Genomic DNA, 22,905 nt, shown 5'->3' with positions numbered 1-22,905 from the left:
CCACCTATCGCATTTCCAACGCCCCTCCCCCAAGTCCCTCCTCCCTACCTTTTATCTTAGCCAGCTGGACACACTTTCCTCATTCCTGAAGAAGGCCTTATGCCCGAAACGTCGATTCTCCTGTTCCCTGGATGCTGCCTGACCTGCGCTGTTCCAGCAACACATTTTCAGCACCTTATTAAAAGCCTTGCTGAAGTCAAATAATTAAATACATTCCCATCATACATCTACGTACGTGGCTACCTCTTTGAAAAATTCAATCCAGTTGATCAGACATAACATCCCTGAACAAAACCAAGCTGACTGTTGATTAATCAATGCCCTTTCAAGTGCAGATTTAGTCTGTTCCTCAGACTTGCTTTCAGTTGTTTTCCTTAGAGGTTAGATTGACTAAGTTGCAGTTTCCTGGTTTATCCCTTGCTCCCTCCTTGAATAACAGGACCACATTGACTGTCCTCCAAACCTTTGGCACCTCTCCTGTGACCATGGAGGAATTGAAAGTTATTGCCAGCAGCCTTGCTATTTCCTTCCTTGGCTCATTCAGTAGCCTGGGATACATTTCATCTAGTTGTGGAGATTTTTCTTTCACTCAGCTTCCTCTCTGACTCTTAATTTCTTTTAAGTATATCTGTCTTCCTCCCTGATTTCCGTACCCATACTGTTCATCTCACTCGTGAAGACTGACCCAATTCATTTAGAACCCTATTTCCACCCATTGGCTCCAGTGACAAATTACCATTGTGATCCTTAATGGGCCCTATTCCATCCCTCATTACCCTTGTACCCTTGCTGTACTTTAGTACTGTGCCTTGTCTCATCAGTCACAGTAATTTGTAATTATACACAACAGCATCTTTAATGTAACTAGGTGTTTGAGATGCTTGAGAAACATGATAAAATAAAATGGCACTGCTGCAGAGGGAGATATAGAGACCTGTTTTAAGGACTGCCTTCAAGAAGGAATGTGCAAGAGAAGAGAGGTGAAGAACTTTAGGGAAGAAATTTCAGATGAGTGTTTCACTGGTTGGATGGTAATGTTATGGGAGTAGAAATGAGCAATGGCATTATGTAATTGAAAGTTAATTTGGGTCACCTGGCAAAGGTTGCAAATCTCCTCTGCCCCCCCCCCCCCCCCCCCGTCTGATGTGCACTGCTCCCCTGAAGATTGTTTTCCTCCTTTTCTCTACACTTTCTCACATCCCCAAAACCCACATCACCATCACTGCCCAAATTTGAATACAAGTTTCTCAAATGTAATGCATCCTATCTTTAAAGGTTCATCTTTAGTAAGACGTTCTGATCTTGATCCCTATCTTTGCCGCCTATTCTCAGACACAGAGCCGGAGGTTCTTTGAACAAAATCTTGTAGTTTTCTATTATTGACATGGTTGAGAATATTGGTAATTCTGGCTAATATGGAAATTTGCTTAATAGATTTGGAAGAGCCTGGGTTTGTTTTTGCAATTGACTAACGTTGAGAATTTTCATTGCATTTGGGTACCATAACTGACCTGGTACTATTATTACAGGGCGCCATATTTATGGGAGTGGTGATGAATTTTTGTTCCTTTTGTGTGGTCATCAGAAAGTCCATTATACCTCACTGTAATGCTACCGTACTCAGGTCAGTCAACTTTGCATAATTCCAGGAGTTTCCAATTTTGTGGGTGATTCTATAATGTGCTTCTCCAACTTGGATTGTAAGAGAGTGAACTTGGAGCTTATATAGCTAATAGTAGTGAGACACTAAAATGCATGGTGTTGACTGTCTTCGCACAGGTGTAACAAAGTACAAGCGCATTCAAGAGGTGGCACGATAGAACACTTGGGATGAATGGGATGAAAATTTGTGGGGAGAAAGTAGGATTAGGCTATTGAATTGGATGGTGAGCCATGATCGTGATGAACGGCGGAGAAGGCTCAAAGGACCAAATGGCCTCCTGCCCCTATCTTATGTTTCTATGTTTAAAAGGTGAAGTTTTGAAATAGTGGGCATTTTGGTGTCTCAATTTGCAAATACTGTTCCCCTCCAGTTCGTTGAGGTCATAGTTAGAGATGTGCAGTATGGAAACAGACCCTTCGCTCCAACTTGTCCATGCTGACCAGATATCCTAACTTAATTTAGTCCCATTTGCCAGCATTTGGGCCATATCCCTCTAAACCCTTCCTATTCATATACCTATCCAGATGCCTTTTAAATTTTGTAATTGTAGCAGCCTGCACCACTTCCTTTGACAGCTCGTTCCATATATGCACCACCCTTTGTGTGAAAACTTTGTCGCATATGTCTCTTTTAAATATTCCCCCTCACCCTAAACCTATGCCCTCTAGTTCTGGACTCCCCCGACCGAGGCAAAAGACCTTGTCTACTTATTCTATCCATGCCCTTCATGATTTATAAACCTCTGAGGTCACCCTTCAGCCTCTGATGCTTCAGGGACGATAGCCACAGTCTATTCTGTCTCTCTGTTTCAAACCTCCAACCCTGGCAACATCCTTTTAAATATTTTCTGAACCTTTTCAAGTTTCACAACATCCTTCCTATAGAAGGGAGACCAGAATTGCACGCAGTATTCCAAAAGTGGCCTCACCAATGTCTTGTACAGCTGCAACATGACCTCTCAATTCCTATACTCAATGCTCAGACCAATAAAGGCCTCGGAGGTCTCATTGTTTGTAGTTTTTTTTAAAACAGTGCCCAGTTGATGTGAATGAGATTGATGTCAGGCTGTGGCTCTGTATGAGTTAAAATGTGTGAAATGAAGGGCCTGCAAGACATCCTTTTTAATCACTACTTAATGTGATCCTTTGTCCTGCTCCGAGTCAGACAGCAGCAAGTGCCACGGCTAATGAATATTTGCATTCATTTCCTATTGAGTTTTTGTTGTGTTTTAACTCCTGCCCCATCTGATGTGCCCTGGCTTGCTAAGTACTCATTTGTTTTGTGCAAAAAGCAGAGTGGCAGAATAAGTTAACGCACTTGCCTTAAACTTGTGGTTGCTTCCTGAATGTGTACAGCTAATTATAAGAGTATGGAAATGATCCAGTGAAAACACAAACTGGGAGCAATTCCCAGCAGGATTATAAGCCACCTTTTGCTGTCTTGCCTGCACTCAGGTGGCTGTAGAGTAGATGTGTTCACATGCCTTCAGTATGGTGCAAAGGATGCACCTTCATAGATACCAGCAATGCAAATTTGTTCTCAGTTTTCTTTTTATGTTAATTTCCTCTGCAGTTAAAAGCCCAAATAAAAGGAAAATGCCGTGTTTCACATTTCCAACATCCACAAAATACTGGAGAAAATCTGGATAGGCAGCACTTGTGAAGAAGGGATTATGGAACATTGTGACATGTTCAAACTGAAATAGGTTGGGAAGTTATTTTAATTCTCTTGACAGGTAGAGAAGCAGCAGGGACAAATACAATGTGGAGGGTAAAGGGCAAAAGACATAGGGATAGTTAATTGTGTTGAGAGAGAAGATATATAAAATGTTCTATACTGAGAGCAAAGTAAGCAAGACACAAAAGACTAGGGTATTGGGAGGTACTGGGGTGGTGTGTAGGAATGTAAGCAAAATGGAGAACAAACATCATGCTGTCAGACGTTGAAGATGTGGAATTCGATATTGAGTCCTAGGGATTGTAAAGTGCCAGTGTGGAAAGTGAGGTCTTGTTCCTTGAATGCATGCATTGTTGGAATATTGCAGCAGGCACAGTATAGGAGAGCAGGAAGGTTTATTGAAATGACAAACAATTGCATGGTCAGAGAATTCTGCAAAGTAATAGTGGGGGTGGGGTGTGATTCATTGGGCAAGTAAAAAGATGTTATGTCAGGCCTTCCAGTGGAAGGTGGCACATCAGAAAGAAGTGACGAAGATGGAGAATCTGGGAGAGTGGAATGGAATCCTTGGAGGAAAGTAAAGTGAGAGGAAGTAATCAAGATAATTGGGAGTCAGGCTTGTAATATTGGTGGAAAGAAATGATAAAAAATGGAAACGATTGAGTTAAGCTAGGAAACAGCTAGCTAGACCAGGTGAACATGAGAGAAGGTTGGAAAATGAAGCAAAATTGCTTAATATTTTTGTTTTTGAATGAGAGCAGTCAGCAGTGCTGATGACATATTGGAGAAAAAGTTGAGATCCTCAGTTTGGCTAGAATAAGAATGTTCATGTGAACTGTTACATTTTAGTAAGGCAAATCAGGGCAGGACATATGCATTTAATTGTAAGACCCAAGGGAATGTAGCTCAATAAGCTGCATGTTCATAGTTCCTTCAAGGTGGAGTCCCAGGTAGATAGAATAGTGAAGATGATGTTTGTTATGCTTGTATTTATTGGTTAGTGCATTGAGTATAGGAGTTGGGATGTTATGTTGTGACTACAGGACATTGGTGAGGCCATTGTTTGAATACTGCATTCAGTTCTGGACTCCCTGGTGTCAGAAAGATGATAAAGATTTATGAGGATGTTGCTGGGGTTGGAAAGGTTCTCCAATAAGGAGAGACTGAATAGACTGGGACTATCCTTCCTGGAACATCGGAGGCTGAGGGAGAACCTTATAGTGGTTTATAAAATCAAAGGGCGTGTAGGGGAGTCCAAAACTAGAGGGCATAGGCTTATGGTGAGAGAGGAAAGATATCAAAGAGACCTAGGGGGCAACTTTTTCTTGGAGTGTGGTGCGTATATGGACTGAGCTGTCAGAGGAAGTGGTGGTGGCCGGTACAATTACGACATTTAAAAGGCATCTGGATGGGAACATGAATGGGAAGGGTTTAAAAAAAGATGCATGGTGGCCGGTACAATTACGACATTTAAAAGGCATCTGGATGGGAAATGAATGGGAAGGGTTTAAAAAAAGATGCAGGGTGGTATAGAAGTTTTTTTTTCAGAAGAAAGCAAGATACTGCAAATGCAGGATATTGGATATAAAGACAATGGGGAGAAGCTTAGCAAGCAATCTGCGGAGAGAGGTACACCTAACATTTGAACTGAAAAATGTGTTGCTGGAAAAGCGCAGCAGGTCAGGCAGCATCAAAGGAGCAGGGGAATCGACGTTTTGGGCATAAGCCCTTCAGGAACAACGTCGATTCTCCTCCTTTGCTGCCTGACCTGCTGCGCTTTTCCAGCAACACATTTTTCAGCTCTGATTTCCAGCATCTGCAGTCCTCACTTTCACCTAACATTTGAAATCCAGTTACTTTTTTTTTGAAAAGTTTTTATTTACAGTTGCAGTTGTTATGAATTTTTTTAGAGAAAAGCTAACTGCAGTTATGACTTTTGAGAGCTTGCCTTTATCTTGCTACCTGGGTTTCAGTTTCTCAAGCTTTAGAGATATAACGCTTCTAAGTAATAAGTCAAACTGAAGTATCCTTTTTCCAACATGCTTAAGTTAGATACAGAATCAGACATTGAGTAAACAACATTTTTGTTTAGCAGGTTATTAATAATTGACATTAAACAGGCAGGTAGAGTTCAGATACACATCAGTCATAATTAAATAGGCGAGGTGTTGACCAGTCTGCTTTTGTTTGTGTGAATTCCACTGTATGATATGTTGCTGATGCTGTTGAGTTTCTGGTCATGTACCCTTTAATATATAAGGCTCATGTACCCTTATTCTCAGTATCCCTATTCAAACCATGTAGTTGTTAATCTCTTGTTTCAAGCCCTTGTGGCCTTCCACATTATTTAACCCAACAACACCTTTCATAGTGTCTTTAACATAGGAAAACAGTTCAAGACATTTTAAAGGACTCCCATCACATCAAATTTGACAGTCAGAAATTCAAACAGATTGTCCAATATCTTGATGAACTCTTTTTAAAAGAGCGTCTTACAGGAAGAGAGGTGGAGAGAATTCCAGAGTCTCCAGGCCCAGTAGCTGAGGGCTCAATTAATGATTGTGCTTTAAATTCCAAACTGTTTAAGGCTACTATTGGCAGAACGTAGGTATCTTGGAAAGATTATTGGACTTGAAAAGGCTATAGATAAGAGTGAGGTAGTAGGATTTGAAAATGAGCATGATACAGGTTTTGGTGCAAGTTTAGCAAAAGTTCACTGAATGAATTCTGATTTATGCTTACAAAAAGATGAAATCCAATTCATGTTGGAATACTTAAATGTAGGGCTAACAAAAGACATTGATAAGGTTTCAGTAAAAGTTGAACTCTGGCAGGACAGTTGGTGTTACTGGCATGGAGATGGCACAAATGTGTGGAGCCATGTTAGTAAACAGTGTGGATCATTATTAGACAATTCTGTGGAAGAGAGACGGAGTCAGTGGGCAACGGCACTAGTTTTGTGCCTTCCCGCAACTTAGACTCAGGAAATTTCTGCTTGCACCAAAACCTGTTCACTGTTATCCCTGCATTGCCTGTTAACTTTAAAATTGTGTTGCTTTTCTGCTGGAAGTGCATAACTGATCCATCAGCATAGAGGATCAGAAGGACCTTGATGTGCATGCGTGTCGGTCCCTTAAGGTAGCAGGACAGGTAGATGAAGTGATAAAGAAGGCATATATACTTGCCTTTATTAGCAGAGGCAAAGAGATTGAGAGCAGGGAGGTTATGCTGGAGCTATGTAAAACGTTGGTTAGCTCACAGGTAGTGTTGTGTGCAGTTCTGGAATCCACATTATAGGAGAGATGTGATTGCACCTGAGGCAATGCAGAGATGATTTACCAGGATATACCCTGCACTGGAGAGTTTGTAAAGAAAGATTGGAGAGAAGACACTATTTTCCCTGGACCAGAGGTGACTGGGGGGATCATAATTGAGATGCATGAAATTGAGGTTCATGGACAGGGTACACAGGAAGGAACTTTTTCCCAGGATGTTCAGAGGGGATGTGAGAACTTTTCTAGCAAATGGGAATCTGGAACTCGGGCATGCAAGGGTGGTAGAGGTCTGGGTGCAGTTGGCTCTGCTAGAATGCGTGCTGCTTCAATGTGAATTGACTGTGATGCGATTGAAAAATTTTGGTCATTATTTGTAGAACATGAACTTTCCTTACCTGTATTGGCTATAATGTGATTCCTCCCATTGGTTTAAGTGGTGCTGCTATTATTTTATCTTAATGTGGGATCGCACAGGAGTGGAACTATATCAGAACAGACTTTATATTCATGATGCCAAGGCATACAAGGCTATGGGCCATGTGCTGGTAAATTAGTTTAGAATAGCTAGGTGATTTTTGACTGGTGCAGGCTTGATGGGCCAAAGGGCCTTTTTATGTGGTGTAGGTCTCTGAGTAGACACAGCTGCTACAGGTTATTCCATTTGATGCCTCTTTAAATTGACTTTAATGACAAGTGAATATAGATGATGAATTCCCTGGGTGAAGTGGCCACTGATAAATTGGTAATCGCTATCTCGTTATTTGATTGAGGCATGTCTAGTTCTACTGTTCCAGAACTAGGGCAAGGGAAAAATCAGTCCGGTTTCTGTTTTGGATTACAACACAATTAATGTTTTGGAAAAGAGTGCATACATGAGCTGTGTGCCTCTGTGTATAGCCCTTTTGCAAAAGCTCTCATTAAAAGCATTTGTTGGAAATAGTGCTTGGGTGTGGGATGATTCCTGACATCCATTTGAAAATAATGAAAAAGGAAGAATTTGTTGGTGTATGGAAGCCAGCTCAATTTAACTCAGTGTGGAGTTGGAAAAGCACATCACTCCTGATGAAGGGCTTATGCCTGAAATGTCGACTCCTGCCCTTCGGATGCTGCCTGACCTGTTGTGCTTTTTCAGGGCCACACTTTTTGACTCTGATCTCCAGCATCTGCAGTCCTCCCTTTTCTCTCTGATTCCAGTCTACTGATAAATATTAGATCTCATCGTTGCCAAATATTGTACACTTATGGTTTTTGAATGTAAGTGCAACTCCCTATCGTTCACTTTGCAGCTCAGTTTTGAAAATTTCAGTTTGACCACCTGTTCAGATCCAGCACTTTTATCTTTTTTCAAAGTGAACTATGGCTGATTTATTACCCCATGCATTGTTTCAAACTCCAAAATAATCATTCTCCTGGGTAACTGCTGTCATTGAGAGCAGTTGCATCCATTGGAACAGCAATTGTCAAGATTCTTCAGTTTTTCTGTTGGTAGTTTCTTTATATATACTCGCTGAAAGGGTGGCATAAAATTTATTTTGAAGAATTGACTGCATGAAGAGTGAGTACAGCATTGTGTTATGTTACTGGACTAATAGCGGCCTTGATTAATGCCCCATGAAATTACTTAAATCCTGGTGGCCAGAGGCATTTAAAGTCAATTAATTAAAAATATACTAAAATGCTGAAACTACCAAGTTGTAATTTTAAAACCACACCTGGCTGTTCAGTGTCCTTTTTACGAAATCTATCATCCTTATCTTACCTGTTCTACCTATAACTCCAGATTCATAGCAGTGGGGCTTGACTCTTAGCCATCTTTGAAATAGCCTAAAACTATTCAGTTGTAGAACAATAAACTGGGAGCCTCAAATCCCAATTACAAGAAAATAAGTTTGAGATTGGTCTAATAGTTGGGTGTTCGAACAGGCCTTTAGTGGATTTCTTCTGCAAGGTTACCATGAAATAAATAGGGCTCTTCTATAAAAGGGAGTTTTTGTCACTAATATGATGACGTATCCAGAGCTAATTATCCCTCATGGTCAAATCATGGCATTAATCAGCAGATGAGATCATGGTACATTCCGAGCACTGTTGCCCTGTGACAACAGTTTCCAATAAATGTACAAGTTATCTTGTTATATATTAAGGTGAATTTGACAACAATAGAATTTAAGGTAGTTGTCATTCTGCAAGGTGCATGTCCCTTTGCACCTTATTCACCGCACAACAGAAAACTTTGACAGATTTTACGTATTGAAGGTCTTTCTAACTCAAGTTTTGGGCATGCCTCATGGTAGTTCAGAAAGATTCTATGAAAGGGAATTTTTGCTGACCTGATAACATAGCATTGTTGGGCTGTATACTTTATAGAACTGAAGTTGACATGTATGTCGTTAATCTCAAAACTTTGCCCAAAGTGCAGTCTGAATTTGGAGATGACAGGAGCTTCTAATGTGTTTACCCAAAGCCTAATTTGAAGTAACAGTGAAGTTTTGAGCATTGCAAGAATGTTAGGTTATAGCTTTTAGTTTATAGTTTAATAAAGTGACATGGAATAATACCCTAAAATGATTGTTTATTTCACTTAGCCTCAAGTGTTAGTATATTCCATGAATCCTAATTATGCTAATTGACAATTTTAACATGGTTTTAATTAAAAGCATTGCTAATTTTGATTGAGTTTAATCTGTTTTCTTGATTTTAGGTGTTGGAGGCTAAGCAACCATTTCTGCTGAATTGAGCTGAAAAGATGACTACCTCAGGTGCAGTACTTGGCTTTCATTCTCTTAGCTCACTGACTCAGATGTTCAGCACTCTTCCACACTTAACACAGATGAAGTGGGGTTTCTACTTACATATTAGTGTATTTGAACTGAACGTTTCTATTGTTGCTTCACATCCTCCGTGTACTCATTAATAATTTTTGGTTAATTTGGAGATTAAAACCGTTTGGAGTGTGATGTTTCCTGGGTAACTGGTTCAGATTGTAGGCAGGAATGCTATTTCAGACTGTTACTCCACCCACATTCAGAATACTGATCTTGGCAAGGTAATGAGTGTTACACAGCCAAAAGTAGCACAGTGAATATTTTATTCTAATGTTGAAACGTTTCTGTTCCTTGTTAAGAATTTTGATGAACTACTGGAGTGCTTGCGTCCAGTCCTCTCAAACCACTACTCTAGAGAGAGATTGGTCAAAAAAAGTGGATTCGTTGACACCTGTCTAGTTCATCGGATTGCTAAGTATATCCATTTGGCAGAGAATTACAGAGCACCATCAGTTTGCCATGTGCTGGTATACTTAGTAATTTGTCTGTTGTCGAACGAGCTCTAATGAGGCTGGTTTAGAAGCAGTTTGTCCAGAGAATGGTTTAGATGAACTTGCAGTATGAAGTACTGCAATGTATTCTGTTCAGTGTCGCATGTTTTCAAATTGAAGGAAATCACCAACTTGTATTTATAATTTTTCCTATGGCAAAATAACGCAAAGGAATACACAAAGCTGTTATTGGGGATAAAATTAGTCTAAAGTGAAGGGCCAAGGTAAATGGCTGAAGGCTGGTGGGTAATGGGAAGTGTGTCATGAGCAAAGTGTCTGTGGCAGAGTTCTGTAGACCCAAGTGCAGAATTACAGTGGTATGTTTATTGGATTGTGAATGAGGTTTCAGGCACCACTTCACGGTGACACAAGTGATGGAAAGGCAGGACTTATTGTGGGAAGGCCTGTGTGCAATAGTTTTGAATGACTGTTAAAACATAAAACATTAAGTTGGGTGGAAAATAGGAGGCTGCTGAGAAGTACAGAATAGTTGAGTCTAAAGATGAAATAAACATAGATGACTTGTCAGTGGCTTACTGGCATGGCAAAATCTGGTGATGCTGTGGAGTTGGAAATAGGTGGTTTTTATGAAGAAATATGTGGATTTAGAAGTTCAGACCAGGGTTGAATGGGATGTGAGTTGGCAGGTGATGTAGTTGGCTCCAGTCAAGGAATGTAATTGAATGGTAGCAAATGAATGAGTTAGCGGCAGTGTATAAAATGAAACTGGTGTCAAACAATGAATTGGATAATGCGGACTGATTAGACAAGGGAAGTAGAAGCATATGTAATCAGAGGAAAGTCGCCCAAAATATCACCAAGGACCAAAGGAAAGATGAAGGCCGGGTCCGTTCTTGACTTGAGACAGTAATAAGGTGGGAGAGGTGAAAAAGCTGAGGGTGGGTTCTAATCAGTTGGGTAAGAATCAGAAGTTACATGTCGTGGAATAAATTAATGCACCTTAAAGGCTCATTTCCTGTCACTTTTTTTTTCTCTTCCCTGATAATAGCTGATTTGATGGAACTGGACATGGCCATGGAGCCAGATCGTAAAGCCCAGGTCAGTCACTGGCAGCAGCAGTCATATTTGGATTCAGGCATTCACTCTGGAGCCACAACTACTGCCCCTTCGCTGAGTGGAAAAGGCAACCCAGAAGAGGAAGAAGTGGATACCAGTCAAGTGTTGTATGAATGGGAGCAAGGTTTCTCTCAGTCTTTCACACCAGAGCAAGTAACTGGTTAGTCTGATTTTCAAGTATTTCAATAATTTTACAAACTTCGCTTGGACTCCAGTTAGAATGTATTAGTAGTTAATAAATGTGTGCTGCAAAATAACCAGGATGCTATTTTTTTTCTCTACATGTATATAAAAGAATGAACCCACCCTTAATGCTCTTCATTCACAAACCTTAGAAGTAGTCTTGAGTTTTTATTCTTAGCAAATGGGCTTTGCTAGCAAGGTCAGCATTTGTTGCCTATCTCTGATTACCCTTGAGCAGTGAATTGCTCGGCCAGTTCAAAGTCAGTGATATTGTATGGGCCAAGCTAACAACAGGTTTTCTTTCCTGAAGGACAAGAGTGAACTTGACTTCTTACAACAATCTTGTTGACCAACATTGAGGCTAGCAGTTTTAAAATTCAGGAGTTATTAATTGAAATTAAACCCCACCATCCTCAATGGTGGAATTTGAGCTCATGCCCATTAGTCTAGAACTCTACTAATTGTGATTTAACCATTATACAGTTATTGTCTCTGATTGCACTAACATTCATGAATCGTTAGATTAGTGATTTTTTTTTCTGTGCAATTTCTTTGCATTATTTTCCTGTATATCTATCTTGTTTATTAGATATTGATGGGCAATATGCTATGACCAGGGCCCAACGGGTTCGTGCTGCAATGTTTCCTGAAACACTGGATGAAGGAATGCAGATCCCGTCAACACAGTTTGATGCTGCACATCCAACCAATGTTCAGCGTCTGGCTGAGCCATCTCAGATGCTGAAGCATGCTGTTGTTAACCTAATCAACTATCAGGATGATGCAGAACTGGCTACCCGTGCTATTCCAGAACTGACAAAACTACTCAATGATGAGGACCAGGTACTTTCATAATACAACTTTAAATGTTTTGAATATCAATTGTTTTTTCATAGTCATGAGATTTATTGCTTAAATATTTAGTAGATCTCTCAGGCATGGGATTTTAGTGATTGCAGCCATTCAACATTTGATAAAGCTTGGTGTTGTTTTAGAAATTTCTACCTATAATGAGAATGTAAAGCTTTGCAACCTTGACATCTCCAGGTTCAATATTCTGTACAAACATATTTCTATTCTCACTTCCCCATTTCTGGTTTAGGTTGTTGTAAACAAAGCTGCTGTGATGGTTCATCAGCTGTCAAAAAAAGAAGCCTCCCGCCATGCCATTATGCGCTCTCCTCAGATGGTATCAGCCATTGTCCGTACCATGCAGAACACCAATGATGTAGAGACTGCACGCTGCACTGCAGGAACTCTCCATAACCTCTCTCACCATCGTGAAGGATTGTTGGCTATCTTCAAATCAGGAGGCATCCCTGCCCTGGTGAAAATGCTTGGGTGGGTATTAAGACTTTGGATTGGTGTCATTTTATATCTGCAATTTGAGTTCGTTTGTTAACTCATGGTGTTTCTCTGTTCCTCAGAGGTGCCCAGAACTGCTCAACTAACTCTGTTGAGCAACACCATGGAAGTGATGGGACATTGTTTGTGCCTGAGATTCTCTGCAGGCAAAAGAGTAGAGGTCAACTGCTAGTACATTGGGGAAGAAATCAGAGCATCAGTTTGCTTGACCAAAATTTCCTCATGGCTGATTGTATTTTGTTAAAGAAAGATGCTAATCACCATAGCTTTATGATGGGTTGAACTTTCATTCGCAATTTGATACTTTTAGTAGTTGAATCTGGAAGATTTACTTCACAGTTGGATTTCGCAGCATTTAATTAGGTGTATGTTTAATAGTGAATCAATTTCCTCTAACTTACGTAGGTCTCCAGTGGATTCTGTTCTGTTCTATGCCATAACAACCCTTCACAACCTGTTATTGCACCAGGAAGGAGCCAAGATGGCAGTGCGTCTAGCTGGTGGACTGCAGAAAATGGTTGCCTTGTTAAATAAAACCAATGTCAAATTTTTGGCCATCACAACAGATTGTCTTCAGATACTGGCATATGGCAACCAAGAAAGCAAAGTAAGTGATTTGTATAAATAAATCTTGCAACCAATTCTGTTTGCTTCATTTGTACTAAAAGGACTTGTGTTCTCTAGTTGATCATTTTGGCAAGTGGAGGGCCTCAGGCACTTGTCAATATCATGAGGACCTATACTTATGAGAAATTGTTGTGGACCACCAGCCGTGTGCTGAAAGTGCTGTCTGTTTGCTCCAGTAATAAACCTGCAATAGTGGAAGCTGGTGAGTACTTGTTTCTTTCTGACGATCATCCTGTTGACTTCAGATCAATGGACAAATTCTAAATTACCTTTCACTATTTTTCAGGTGGGATGCAGGCTCTTGGACTGCACCTTACAGATCCAAGTCAGCGACTTGTTCAGAATTGTCTTTGGACCCTGAGAAACCTGTCAGATGCTGCAACTAAGCAGGTAATTATTTGTTAATTTTCGTGAGTGGGGGATAATAGAGAGAAATGTACTAAACCTGAGGGGGAAGTGTGTGGAAAACACTCACCATGTTGTCATGTAACAATTCTTTTAATTGAATCCTTTTCAAAACTCTGCTAGTCCATTCTTTGAATGAATGAATAGATACATATTTTAACAATGATTTGGCCATGCTTGTTTGGAGTATCAGCAATGTCTAACTTGTTCTGATTGGATTTGGAATAGAATAACTGATTTTATTAGTGTGTTGGCATTCACTGCTTGCATCAGATTTGCTTATTTTATATGTTGATTCAAAGTGCAATGAGCATCCTATTCATTTATTTTGGGCACTTTTTAAGCACTGCTTTCTTTTCTACTTTAGGAGGGAATGGAAGGTCTGCTAGGAACTCTTGTGCAGCTTCTGGGGTCAGATGATATTAATGTTGTGACATGCGCAGCAGGTATCCTGTCTAACCTGACGTGTAACAACTACAAGAACAAGATGATGGTCTGCCAGGTTGGTGGTATTGAGGCTTTGGTGCGCACTGTCCTCCGAGCTGGTGACAGAGAAGACATCACTGAACCTGCTATTTGTGCTCTACGCCATTTAACAAGCAGGCATCAGGATGCAGAAATGGCTCAAAATGCCGTTCGTCTCCACTATGGGCTACCTGTCGTGGTTAAGCTCCTGCACCCACCGTCACATTGGCCTTTGATTAAGGTAATACTGCAGGACATCTTTTCCATTGAGCTGAAGTTGGTAATGGGTATGAAAAATTATGAACTACTGTTTTGTTCTGCTCCTTCAGTTATCCCTGTTCTTTTTAAAAAAAAAGTATGCATTTGTCATATATTAAAAGTTTATTTATTTTTAATGAGTTTGCACACTTAAAGCTCTCAGTAGATTGCAGATTTTCCTTCTCCTTGTCATCTTCTCATTTTGTGCTCTTGCTGGACCTTAGCATACCTTGTATCGTGTTTTTTGGTAATTATTTTTCCTGTTAAGAACAGTAAGTATTAAATTCCTCTGCACAGCAGTCTTATGACTGTGCAGCAGGATAATTCATTAGGAAATCTGGTGGTCATCCTAACCTTTAAGCAGTTCCTGAAGCTGTCTGTGACTGGATTGAAGTGTGTATTTTCTGGCTGATTTAGTACATCCAGTCAGTGAGACAGGATGTGGTCTGCTGGGGGTTCACTGAAAAATCCTTTTCATGGAATGGCAAGTGTTTGTCTTCCAACATTTTAGGAAATCTGTTTAATGCAAAACAAATTGTTTATTGTAACTTTAAGCATGTCTTTGGCTGATTTTCTTCTGAATATTGCTCCTGCGATATAGAAAACTAGCTTCCATCGTGAGTTCAAAATGTAAATATTTCCTTTAAGCTGGCTAAGATGCTAGATGACCATATGCAGCTCAAAGGATTGTGTGCATGTTGGCCCCTTTTAATTATTGGGTATGAAGACTCGTCAAAATCATTAAGGGGGCTGTATTGAAAAATAAAAGAACATTGTCTTGTGCCTTTCAAATTTATAACACAATTCCAGTGATAGTTCAGGAATAAAACTGAATTCTTTGAAACAGCTGTTTATTTTTTGCATTCCCCCATGGGTTTTGTTGGCCAGTATTTGTTTCCCATTCCTAATTGGCCTTGAATATTAAAGGATTTATGAGAGTATAATCAGTCTGGACTACAAGCACTTATAATGAATTCTGTGTTTATTAGGCTACTGTTGGTCTCATCCGCAATCTGGCCTTGTGTCCAGCTAACCATGCTCCACTTCGTGAGCAAGGTGCCATTCCAAGATTGGTTCAGTTGTTGGTTAGAGCACATCAAGACACCCAGCGTCGTACATCAATGGGAGGCACACAGCAGCAGTTTGTGGTAAGTTTTTTCTGGAATATCTTTAATAGTGAAATTAGAGTGAAAAATCTGCATCTTAAATCCGCCCTAATTTTGCTAGGAGGGAGTGCGAATGGAGGAAATTGTGGAAGGCTGCACAGGAGCCCTTCATATTCTTGCACGTGATGTTCACAACCGGATTGTTATCAGAGGACTCAATACCATTCCATTATTTGTCCAGGTAAGCTGTTTTTGTGTCTGATTCTTGTTCTTCCCTATTATTTTATGGATCAACAAAACCTTCTGGCACTTTGCCCAACTGGCCATTATAATTCCCTATGAGAGCTGTTTGTGTACATTTGACTGGGGAGCGAAGGAGGGCTGGAGAAAGATGAGTTGTTAAAGACAATGCTGAGCTCAACCTGATTGTCTCCTCGAATGATGATCCAACCTCTGTTCTGTCCTTTCTGGTAACTGTTGCTCCAGAGTAGTGTGGAGTTGAGTAGTTTTGGCCAATATGTTTCTTTAACCCAAGCTGCCTGACATCAGTTAATTCAGCACTGACATACAATTAAACCTATAGCCTTTCTGATCTGTATGGCTCAGCTATGTATGTGTAAACGTACTGAATCTTTAGGTAGCTGATGTACCCATCTCGTGTTAAATTGGCTGTTTTGAATTCTGTTTCATTCTAATTGTCCTTTGGTTAGGGGTGTAAACAGGAAACCAATAACTATTGCAATGAGCCTGTCTTAATACCATGATGCATCTGTGCTCCCTCCTTGGAGTGCTCATCTATGTAAGGCTATCAAAGCAACTTCATTTCAATAGCTGAAGAATTTGCTAAACTTGGTCACAAATTGCAGCAGCCACAATTAGAAACGCTGCCTTTCCTGAACTGTTAAGAGAATTAGCTATCACCACTGGAGCCTACTGACTTCAGTTATTAACAGCAATATGAAAATTAAACCTCTTTGACATCATGTTAGTACTCTACTTATGAGCATGGTCTTCTTGTTTCCCGTACCCTGAAGTCTAGACATAAAGATTTGCATTTCAGTAACACTGTTCATGACCATGGGAGGTCCCAATGCATTTAACCAGTTTAGTTCCTTTGAAGTATGGTTCCTATCGTAATGTAGAAAATGTAGCAGCCATTTTTGTACAGATGAAGTTCTGAGCTGAAATGTGGTTATGGCAAGTGAGTCTCTTTTAGTATGTACATTTAAGAGACCGGTAATACCCACCCCACTGCAGATAATTCCCCTGCTGTTCTTTGGAGTTCTACCATGGGATATTTTATGCATACCTGAGAGAGGACCTGACCAGATCATCTCTTAATGAGAAGATTAAAAACAACCCAGCTAATTAAGGTAAAAACAAGGACTGCAGATGCTGGAAACCAGAGTCTAGATTGGAGTGGTGCTGGAAAAACACAGCAGGTCAGGCAGCATCCGAGTAGAGGAAAATCGACGTTTCGGGCAAAATTCCTGATGAAGGGCTTTTGTCTGAAACATCGATTTTCCTGCTCCCAGAATCTAGACCCAGCTAAATAAGCCCTTTGTATGTAACTGGCACTTGTTTGAGAAAGTGAAAGAAGTATCACAAGAAATTGCTTCTGTGCCTACCTTGTAGCTAGAAATGATTTCTATGTTTGACTGCTTATTTGTATCTAACAGAATAAATGGTGACCTCCTGTGACAGTTGGTAATATTTGGGAAATGGCTATCAAAATTGTTTATAAATTAGAATCTAAACTTCATTCCTATATCAGGTACAATGGAGTTTTTTAATAACATGCGAAGGCTTAGTACTAAACTTTCTCTTGTAGCTACTGTACTCTCCAATTGAGAATATCCAACGGGTGGCTGCTGGTGTACTGTGTGAATTGGCTCAGGATAAGGAAGCAGCTGAAGCTATTGAGGCTGAAGGGGCCACAGCACCTCTCACGGAGCTGCTACACTCGAGAAACGAAGGTGTTGGTGAGTATACTTTTGAGTAATAGGTGATGCCTAACGCAACTTGCCTGTTGGAAAACGACTGCAACCTATTGAGCCACTCTGATATATAATTTGTGCAGAAGCTGCAGGAATTTCACAAATTTAACTGGTATTGTAACCTTCGAATGTGTTCCTCTGCACTATTTCCTGGACCATGTTAAATTCCATGTCACGATCTCTGACCAATGCCAGTGGAGCCAAGTACAATGTGGCCATCAATTGATCAAGCTTGTAATGACGCTAAAGTAAGATTTTGGGTTGTGCACTTCCTAAAATTAAGGCAAGGAATTACCAATTTAATCAAAACAGGAGATACTGAGCAATTCTGGCACAATCTGTGGACACGACAACAATTTGTCTTGGATCCATGATCACCTCTCAGAACCTGAAATGTTAACTGTTTTGTTCTGCACAGATGTGCTGAGGGTATCCAGTATTTTTGTTTGCATTCCAGTCAGCATCTGTAGCATTCTACATTTGATGACCTAGCACTTAGCCAATATGGAGTATGAAGACTATCTTTTCATTCTTGGCTCGCTCTTAAATTAGATCTACGTTCTCCTGGTTTCTTTGTACAGATCGCAAGTGTGTGTGCGCATGGGAACGACTTTTTGAAACTGACATTTGGAGATTGTGTTGAGCATATTAAATGGGATAAAAGATTAAGTCATAACTAAGTCTAACTTGTGTTTATATAGCTACCTATGCTGCAGCGGTATTGTTCCGGATGTCTGAAGACAAACCACAGGATTACAAAAAACGTCTCTCGGTTGAGCTTACTAGCTCACTGTTCAGAACTGAGCCTATGACATGGAACGAGGTAAGCTTACTCAGGACAGACTGCGCATGCATCAGTGGTTTTTTTGCTGTATTTAAATATTTAAATTTAAAGTTAATATTTTATGTCCTGATTTAAGATTCCCCATTGTTAGTTTGCAGTTGCCACTGAAATGGCAAATATAACCATTTTTCAAAACTTTATTGTAAACAGGCAGGAGATCTCGGAATTGACATAGGAGGCCAAGGTGAACCTCTTGGATACCGTCCAGATGGTATGTCTACTTTATCCTAGCTTTTGGTATAATTTACTATCGGAAAGAAATTAGATGTTTCTCTCAGCTGTTCAAACAAATTGCTACAGCTCAGTTTTACATTGGTATGTGATCTTTCAATGCTACCTTAATCTAGATGAGCTACAAATTATTTCCTTTCACTCCTGAAGTAGTTTTGTATTCACTTCATGTGACCTATAGTTCAAAATGGAAGATGATATGACATCTCACTCATGACTGGCTTAAAAACTGAAAGTGCTGTTGTGCCTGGAAAGCAGTAGCAGATTGAGTCACTGTAATGGTAACTTCCAAACACTTCACCAGAATGCAAACACTCGAGGATGCTAAGAAATGGAAAATACAGCATTGTAGTCTGATGTGTTTAGGACAGTCACAAGATTATATCTGAGCAGTGGAGGGGCACCAAATTGCCCATCATCTTGCAGCACCTAATGCTTGAATATAAAGATGTTTTACAATATTTGGCCGGCTGCACAGTCAGTCAGTGGTTTGTACTGCTGTCTCTCAGTGCCACGGGCATGGGTTTGTTCCCAGCCTTGGGTGACTGTCAATTTGCAAGTTCTCCGTGTCAGCATCGGTTTTTGCTGGGTGCTGCATTTTCCCCACAATATGAAGATAAATTAGGTGGATTGCACATGCTAAATTGCACCATGGTGTCCAGAGGTGACAGGCTAGGTGGATGCATGGTAAATGCATGATGGGTTGAATGGCCTCTTTCTGCACTGTAGGGATTCTGTGGTCTAAGCTATCCTGCTAGAATTTTTATCGTTGACTATGTATTCAAATCTTTTGGCTGATATGAGGCAATCAGGCTTCCATTAAAAGCTTCAATTTAAATTTATCCTTATTAAATGCTGAGCACTTAATTTTGGAAGTGATAACATACTGGTGTTCATGGGGAACAGATGGCTCAATCTTTATTGAAAGTTTTTTTATCAGTTGAAAGCTTTGTCTTCAAAAATGGATTTCTAAGTCAGTTATATCTGAAATGTATGACGCTTTAATGGTTTTAGAAATGGCTAAAAGGTTACTTGAAATTCCTGACCTTGAGCTAATGAGCTGTCTTTACCGTCATTGTGATTAGCACAAATTTTCATATTTATTTGTAAGAGCAATTCTTGGTCTTTGACTAATTTACCTTGGCTGCCTCCCCTGAATGTAGCTTGTATAGTTTATTTCATCACTGATATCCTGCAGACAACATTGTGCCTTATGTCTGTGCAGCCTCTTTAGAAAAGAAAGGGCTTTTTATTTGAACAGTGCAGTAACTGTTGAGTAATGAATGTGGCCTCGGCCTTTCATGCTTTTCAACTTTGCATTGCTGTTTTAAAAACTGGAGAATATGCATATGTTCTTTCACTTTTTTGATGGATGCTGTTTTAATGTCTCTTGTTTGTTCTTATTTTTATCCCCCTTTTTCTGCTGTTCTTCCACAACCCCTCCAAACATTTAATCCATTTTCCTTTTTGCATGCCTACCATCATTCTGTGAATATAGATCCTAGCTTTCGCTCTTACCATCCAGGTGGATATGGACAAGACACCATGGGTATTGACCCAATGATGGAGCATGATATGGGTGGTCACCACCCTGGTGCCGAGTACCCAGTTGATGGGCTGCCAGACCTTGGACATGCCCAGGACTTGATGGACGGGCTTCCCCCAGGTGACAGTAATCAGCTGGCCTGGTTTGATACAGACTTGTAAATAGAATCTGCATAATAGGTATGAACATCATTTAGGGTGATTTGTTATGCATTGTTAGCTAACTTGGGACCATTGCAATTTCCACTTGCACTTGTGGTCAAACTTTTACCTAAATTGACATTTGAATCATTTGACTTTCTGCTTCAGTAAATTTTTTCTTTTCTTCCTGCAGTTGTACTGTCTGAATGAACTTGCGTTGTGATTGGCCTGTAGAATTGCTGAGAGGGCTCGAGGGGTGGGCTAGTTTCTCAGAAAGTGCCTGACACTAACAAAAAGCTGAGTTTCCTGTGGGAACAATCAAAGTAAACTTTTTGTTCTGGTCCGTTTGGTCGAAGAGTAACGGAGGGAATGGATTTGAAAATGGCTGCCTACTTTTGAAGAATGCTGAAGATGGATCAAGAGATGGAACTTATTAAAAACTCTAGCCTTGCCTGTTAACTTTTTTATTATTTTTTTTAAATTTCTGTAACGGTACTGACGTAGCTTGCTTTGAAGTAGAATAGAACAGTAAATGATATTCCTTAACATAGTATTGTAGTGTTAAGTTATAGTGGCAATGTTATAGCCGTTCTTGATTTTTAATAACTGAAGTAATTGTGTAGAGCACTAATTCATATAGATTTAATTGTATTCTGAAGTGTAACACTGTGTAGCTTTTGTATAAAAATGTGAAATTAGATGAAAGTCCACTTGCAGTTACTTTTAATACGTTGAGAAATGCAAGCAGGTGAAATGAAACGTGTTTGATCTATATTGCTTCATTCTAGGATTTCTGGGAGGGCTAAATAGAACTGTCTTTTCTGCAATGGTTGTAATAGTTTGAGAGGACACTCCTCCACCCCTCCTTAAACCACCCCCCCCCCCCCCCCCCCCCAAAAAAAGCTATTGTATCCTGCAACGCAGATGCTTAATGGAAATATGCGGTTGTAGAAACAGAATTAAACTGGACTTATTTCATTTTTTGTGTGTGACTTACTTACTAGACCACCAATATTAAGTTTATATGTAGTTTAAGGAATTGATGACTCTTACGTAATTTCAAATATGTATAAGTTGATTGAATAAAAAAAGTTGAAAACTCCCAAAATCTTTCTATAAGATGCTTCATTTGAACACAATCTTACAGTCACACCACTTAGGATATGTGATGTGGCCAACATTAATATAATAAGTCATACTGAAAAATTTTCCTTAACTGGTAATTGCAAACATGTTAGTATTAAGTTAATTATACTGTAAAATGCCTTACTGTCTGCACTGTTATATGCTGACACTGTCTTGGTGTAGCATTTTGATGACTTCTGTTTGGATGCTCCAGTTTGAGCATTCATTTGGGCCAGGTCTTCAGTGACGTACCTGCCAGATGTGTTCAAGCCAGAATCTAGAGGAGTGACTGTTGCATAGTTTTAAAAATTCCTACACAATGTAGTTGTCGCTGACTGAGTGGAGGGTCCTGAGGTGGAGATATCACCGTGTTAAACCCCCCAGATCTCGGCCATGTCCTATGCCCACCCATCTTCAGCTACCTCATCAATGACTTTCCTTCCTTCATAAGGCTAGAGATGGGATTTTCAGTACACATGTTCAGCACTAATCAGAACAACTCAGACTGGTTTTTATTTTATGTCCAAATATGTCAAGACCTATACATTGACTTTGCTTGTCACTTAGGAGACAGTGGGGACTGCAGATGCTGGAGATCAGAGCTGAAAAATGTGTTGCTGGAAAAGTACAGCAGGTCAGGCAGCATCTGGCAGAGATGATGACCTGGGGGTTGCAGTGAGAGGAACTCACTGAAATCCTTGTAGAGGGAGGAAGAGAGCTTCTTCAAGGAAGGCATCCTTGCAAGAGGATTCGCAGTAGGTTAAAATCAACTAGGAGAAAGTGAGGACTGTAGATGCTGGAGATCAGAGCTGAAAAATGTGTTGCTGGAAAAGCAACTTCCCTGAAGAAGGGCTTATGCCCGAAATGCCAATTCTCCTGCTCCTTGGATGCTGCCTGACCTGTGCTTTTCCAGCAACACATTTTTCAGCTTTGCTTGTCACTTATCAACCCATGATTAGTCTCCGATGAGTAAGAATCCAACCACTGCTCGTAAGTATTCAATGACATTACTATCACTGAATCTCCCACAATCAACAATCTGGGGGTTTACCAGAAACTGATTTGTCCAGTCATATACTATGACTATAAGAGCAGGTCAGAGGCTGGGCGTCTTATCATGAGTAACTCCTTAAAGCAAACTGCAAGGACTATGATGCAAAATGTCCAGTTGCCCAGATTGTTCTGCTCTTAAACTTGCAGTTTGACACCAAGCATTATACAATAGTTCTGCATTCAGCAGTCACTTCCTCCACCAATGCCCAGTGACAGTACCATCCACAAGATGTATTGCAAGAAGTTGTCAAGTTTCTTCAGGTAGCATTTACCAAACTTGTGACCTATCTTACTTTTGAATGACAGGGATATCAGCTGCATGGGAACAGCATTGCTGTTTCCCTCCAAGCCCCACACAGTCATGATTTGGCAATATATTGGTTTCCTTCACTGGCTGGATCAAAAACCTGGAATTCCCTCAACAGCACTGTGGATAGACCTACAATATATGGATTGTAGCTATTCAAAAAGCCAGCTCGCCATCAGTATCTTGAGGCTGTATAGGGATGAATGTTGGTATAGCCAGAATCTCCACACCTAATGTATGATTTT

General features: G+C 40.2%; 1 protein-coding gene across 2 annotated transcripts in view; it reads left to right on the top strand.

Annotated features, from left to right (window-relative positions):
• ctnnb1 (catenin (cadherin-associated protein), beta 1) overlaps positions 1–21,066 on the top strand; it is a 37,662-nt gene extending 16,596 nt beyond the window's left edge. The window contains exons 2-16 of one of the 2 annotated variants that reach the window (XM_043719562.1): positions 9,317–9,374; positions 10,941–11,168; positions 11,781–12,034; positions 12,294–12,532; positions 12,962–13,163; positions 13,241–13,385; positions 13,470–13,573; positions 13,956–14,294; positions 15,301–15,459; positions 15,539–15,658; positions 17,249–17,399; positions 18,116–18,237; positions 18,409–18,469; positions 20,015–20,214; positions 20,369–21,066. In XM_043719562.1, the coding sequence (XP_043575497.1) occupies positions 9,362–9,374; positions 10,941–11,168; positions 11,781–12,034; positions 12,294–12,532; positions 12,962–13,163; positions 13,241–13,385; positions 13,470–13,573; positions 13,956–14,294; positions 15,301–15,459; positions 15,539–15,658; positions 17,249–17,399; positions 18,116–18,237; positions 18,409–18,469; positions 20,015–20,196 (2,319 nt within the window). In that variant the 5' untranslated portion in view covers positions 9,317–9,361 and the 3' untranslated portion in view covers positions 20,197–20,214; positions 20,369–21,066. Of the gene's footprint in view, positions 1–9,316; positions 9,375–10,940; positions 11,169–11,780; positions 12,035–12,293; positions 12,533–12,961; positions 13,164–13,240; positions 13,386–13,469; positions 13,574–13,955; positions 14,295–15,300; positions 15,460–15,538; positions 15,659–17,248; positions 17,400–18,115; positions 18,238–18,408; positions 18,470–19,987; positions 20,215–20,368 lie in introns of both variants that reach the window. The other variant, XM_043719561.1, reaches the window with a different exon arrangement.
• Positions 21,067–22,905: the final 1,839 nt, after the last annotated feature.

This window comes from Chiloscyllium plagiosum, chromosome 29, assembly GCF_004010195.1.
Source record: "Chiloscyllium plagiosum isolate BGI_BamShark_2017 chromosome 29, ASM401019v2, whole genome shotgun sequence".
NCBI lineage: Eukaryota > Metazoa > Chordata > Chondrichthyes > Orectolobiformes > Hemiscylliidae > Chiloscyllium > Chiloscyllium plagiosum.
This window is presented reverse-complemented; position numbering and strand designations above follow the sequence as displayed.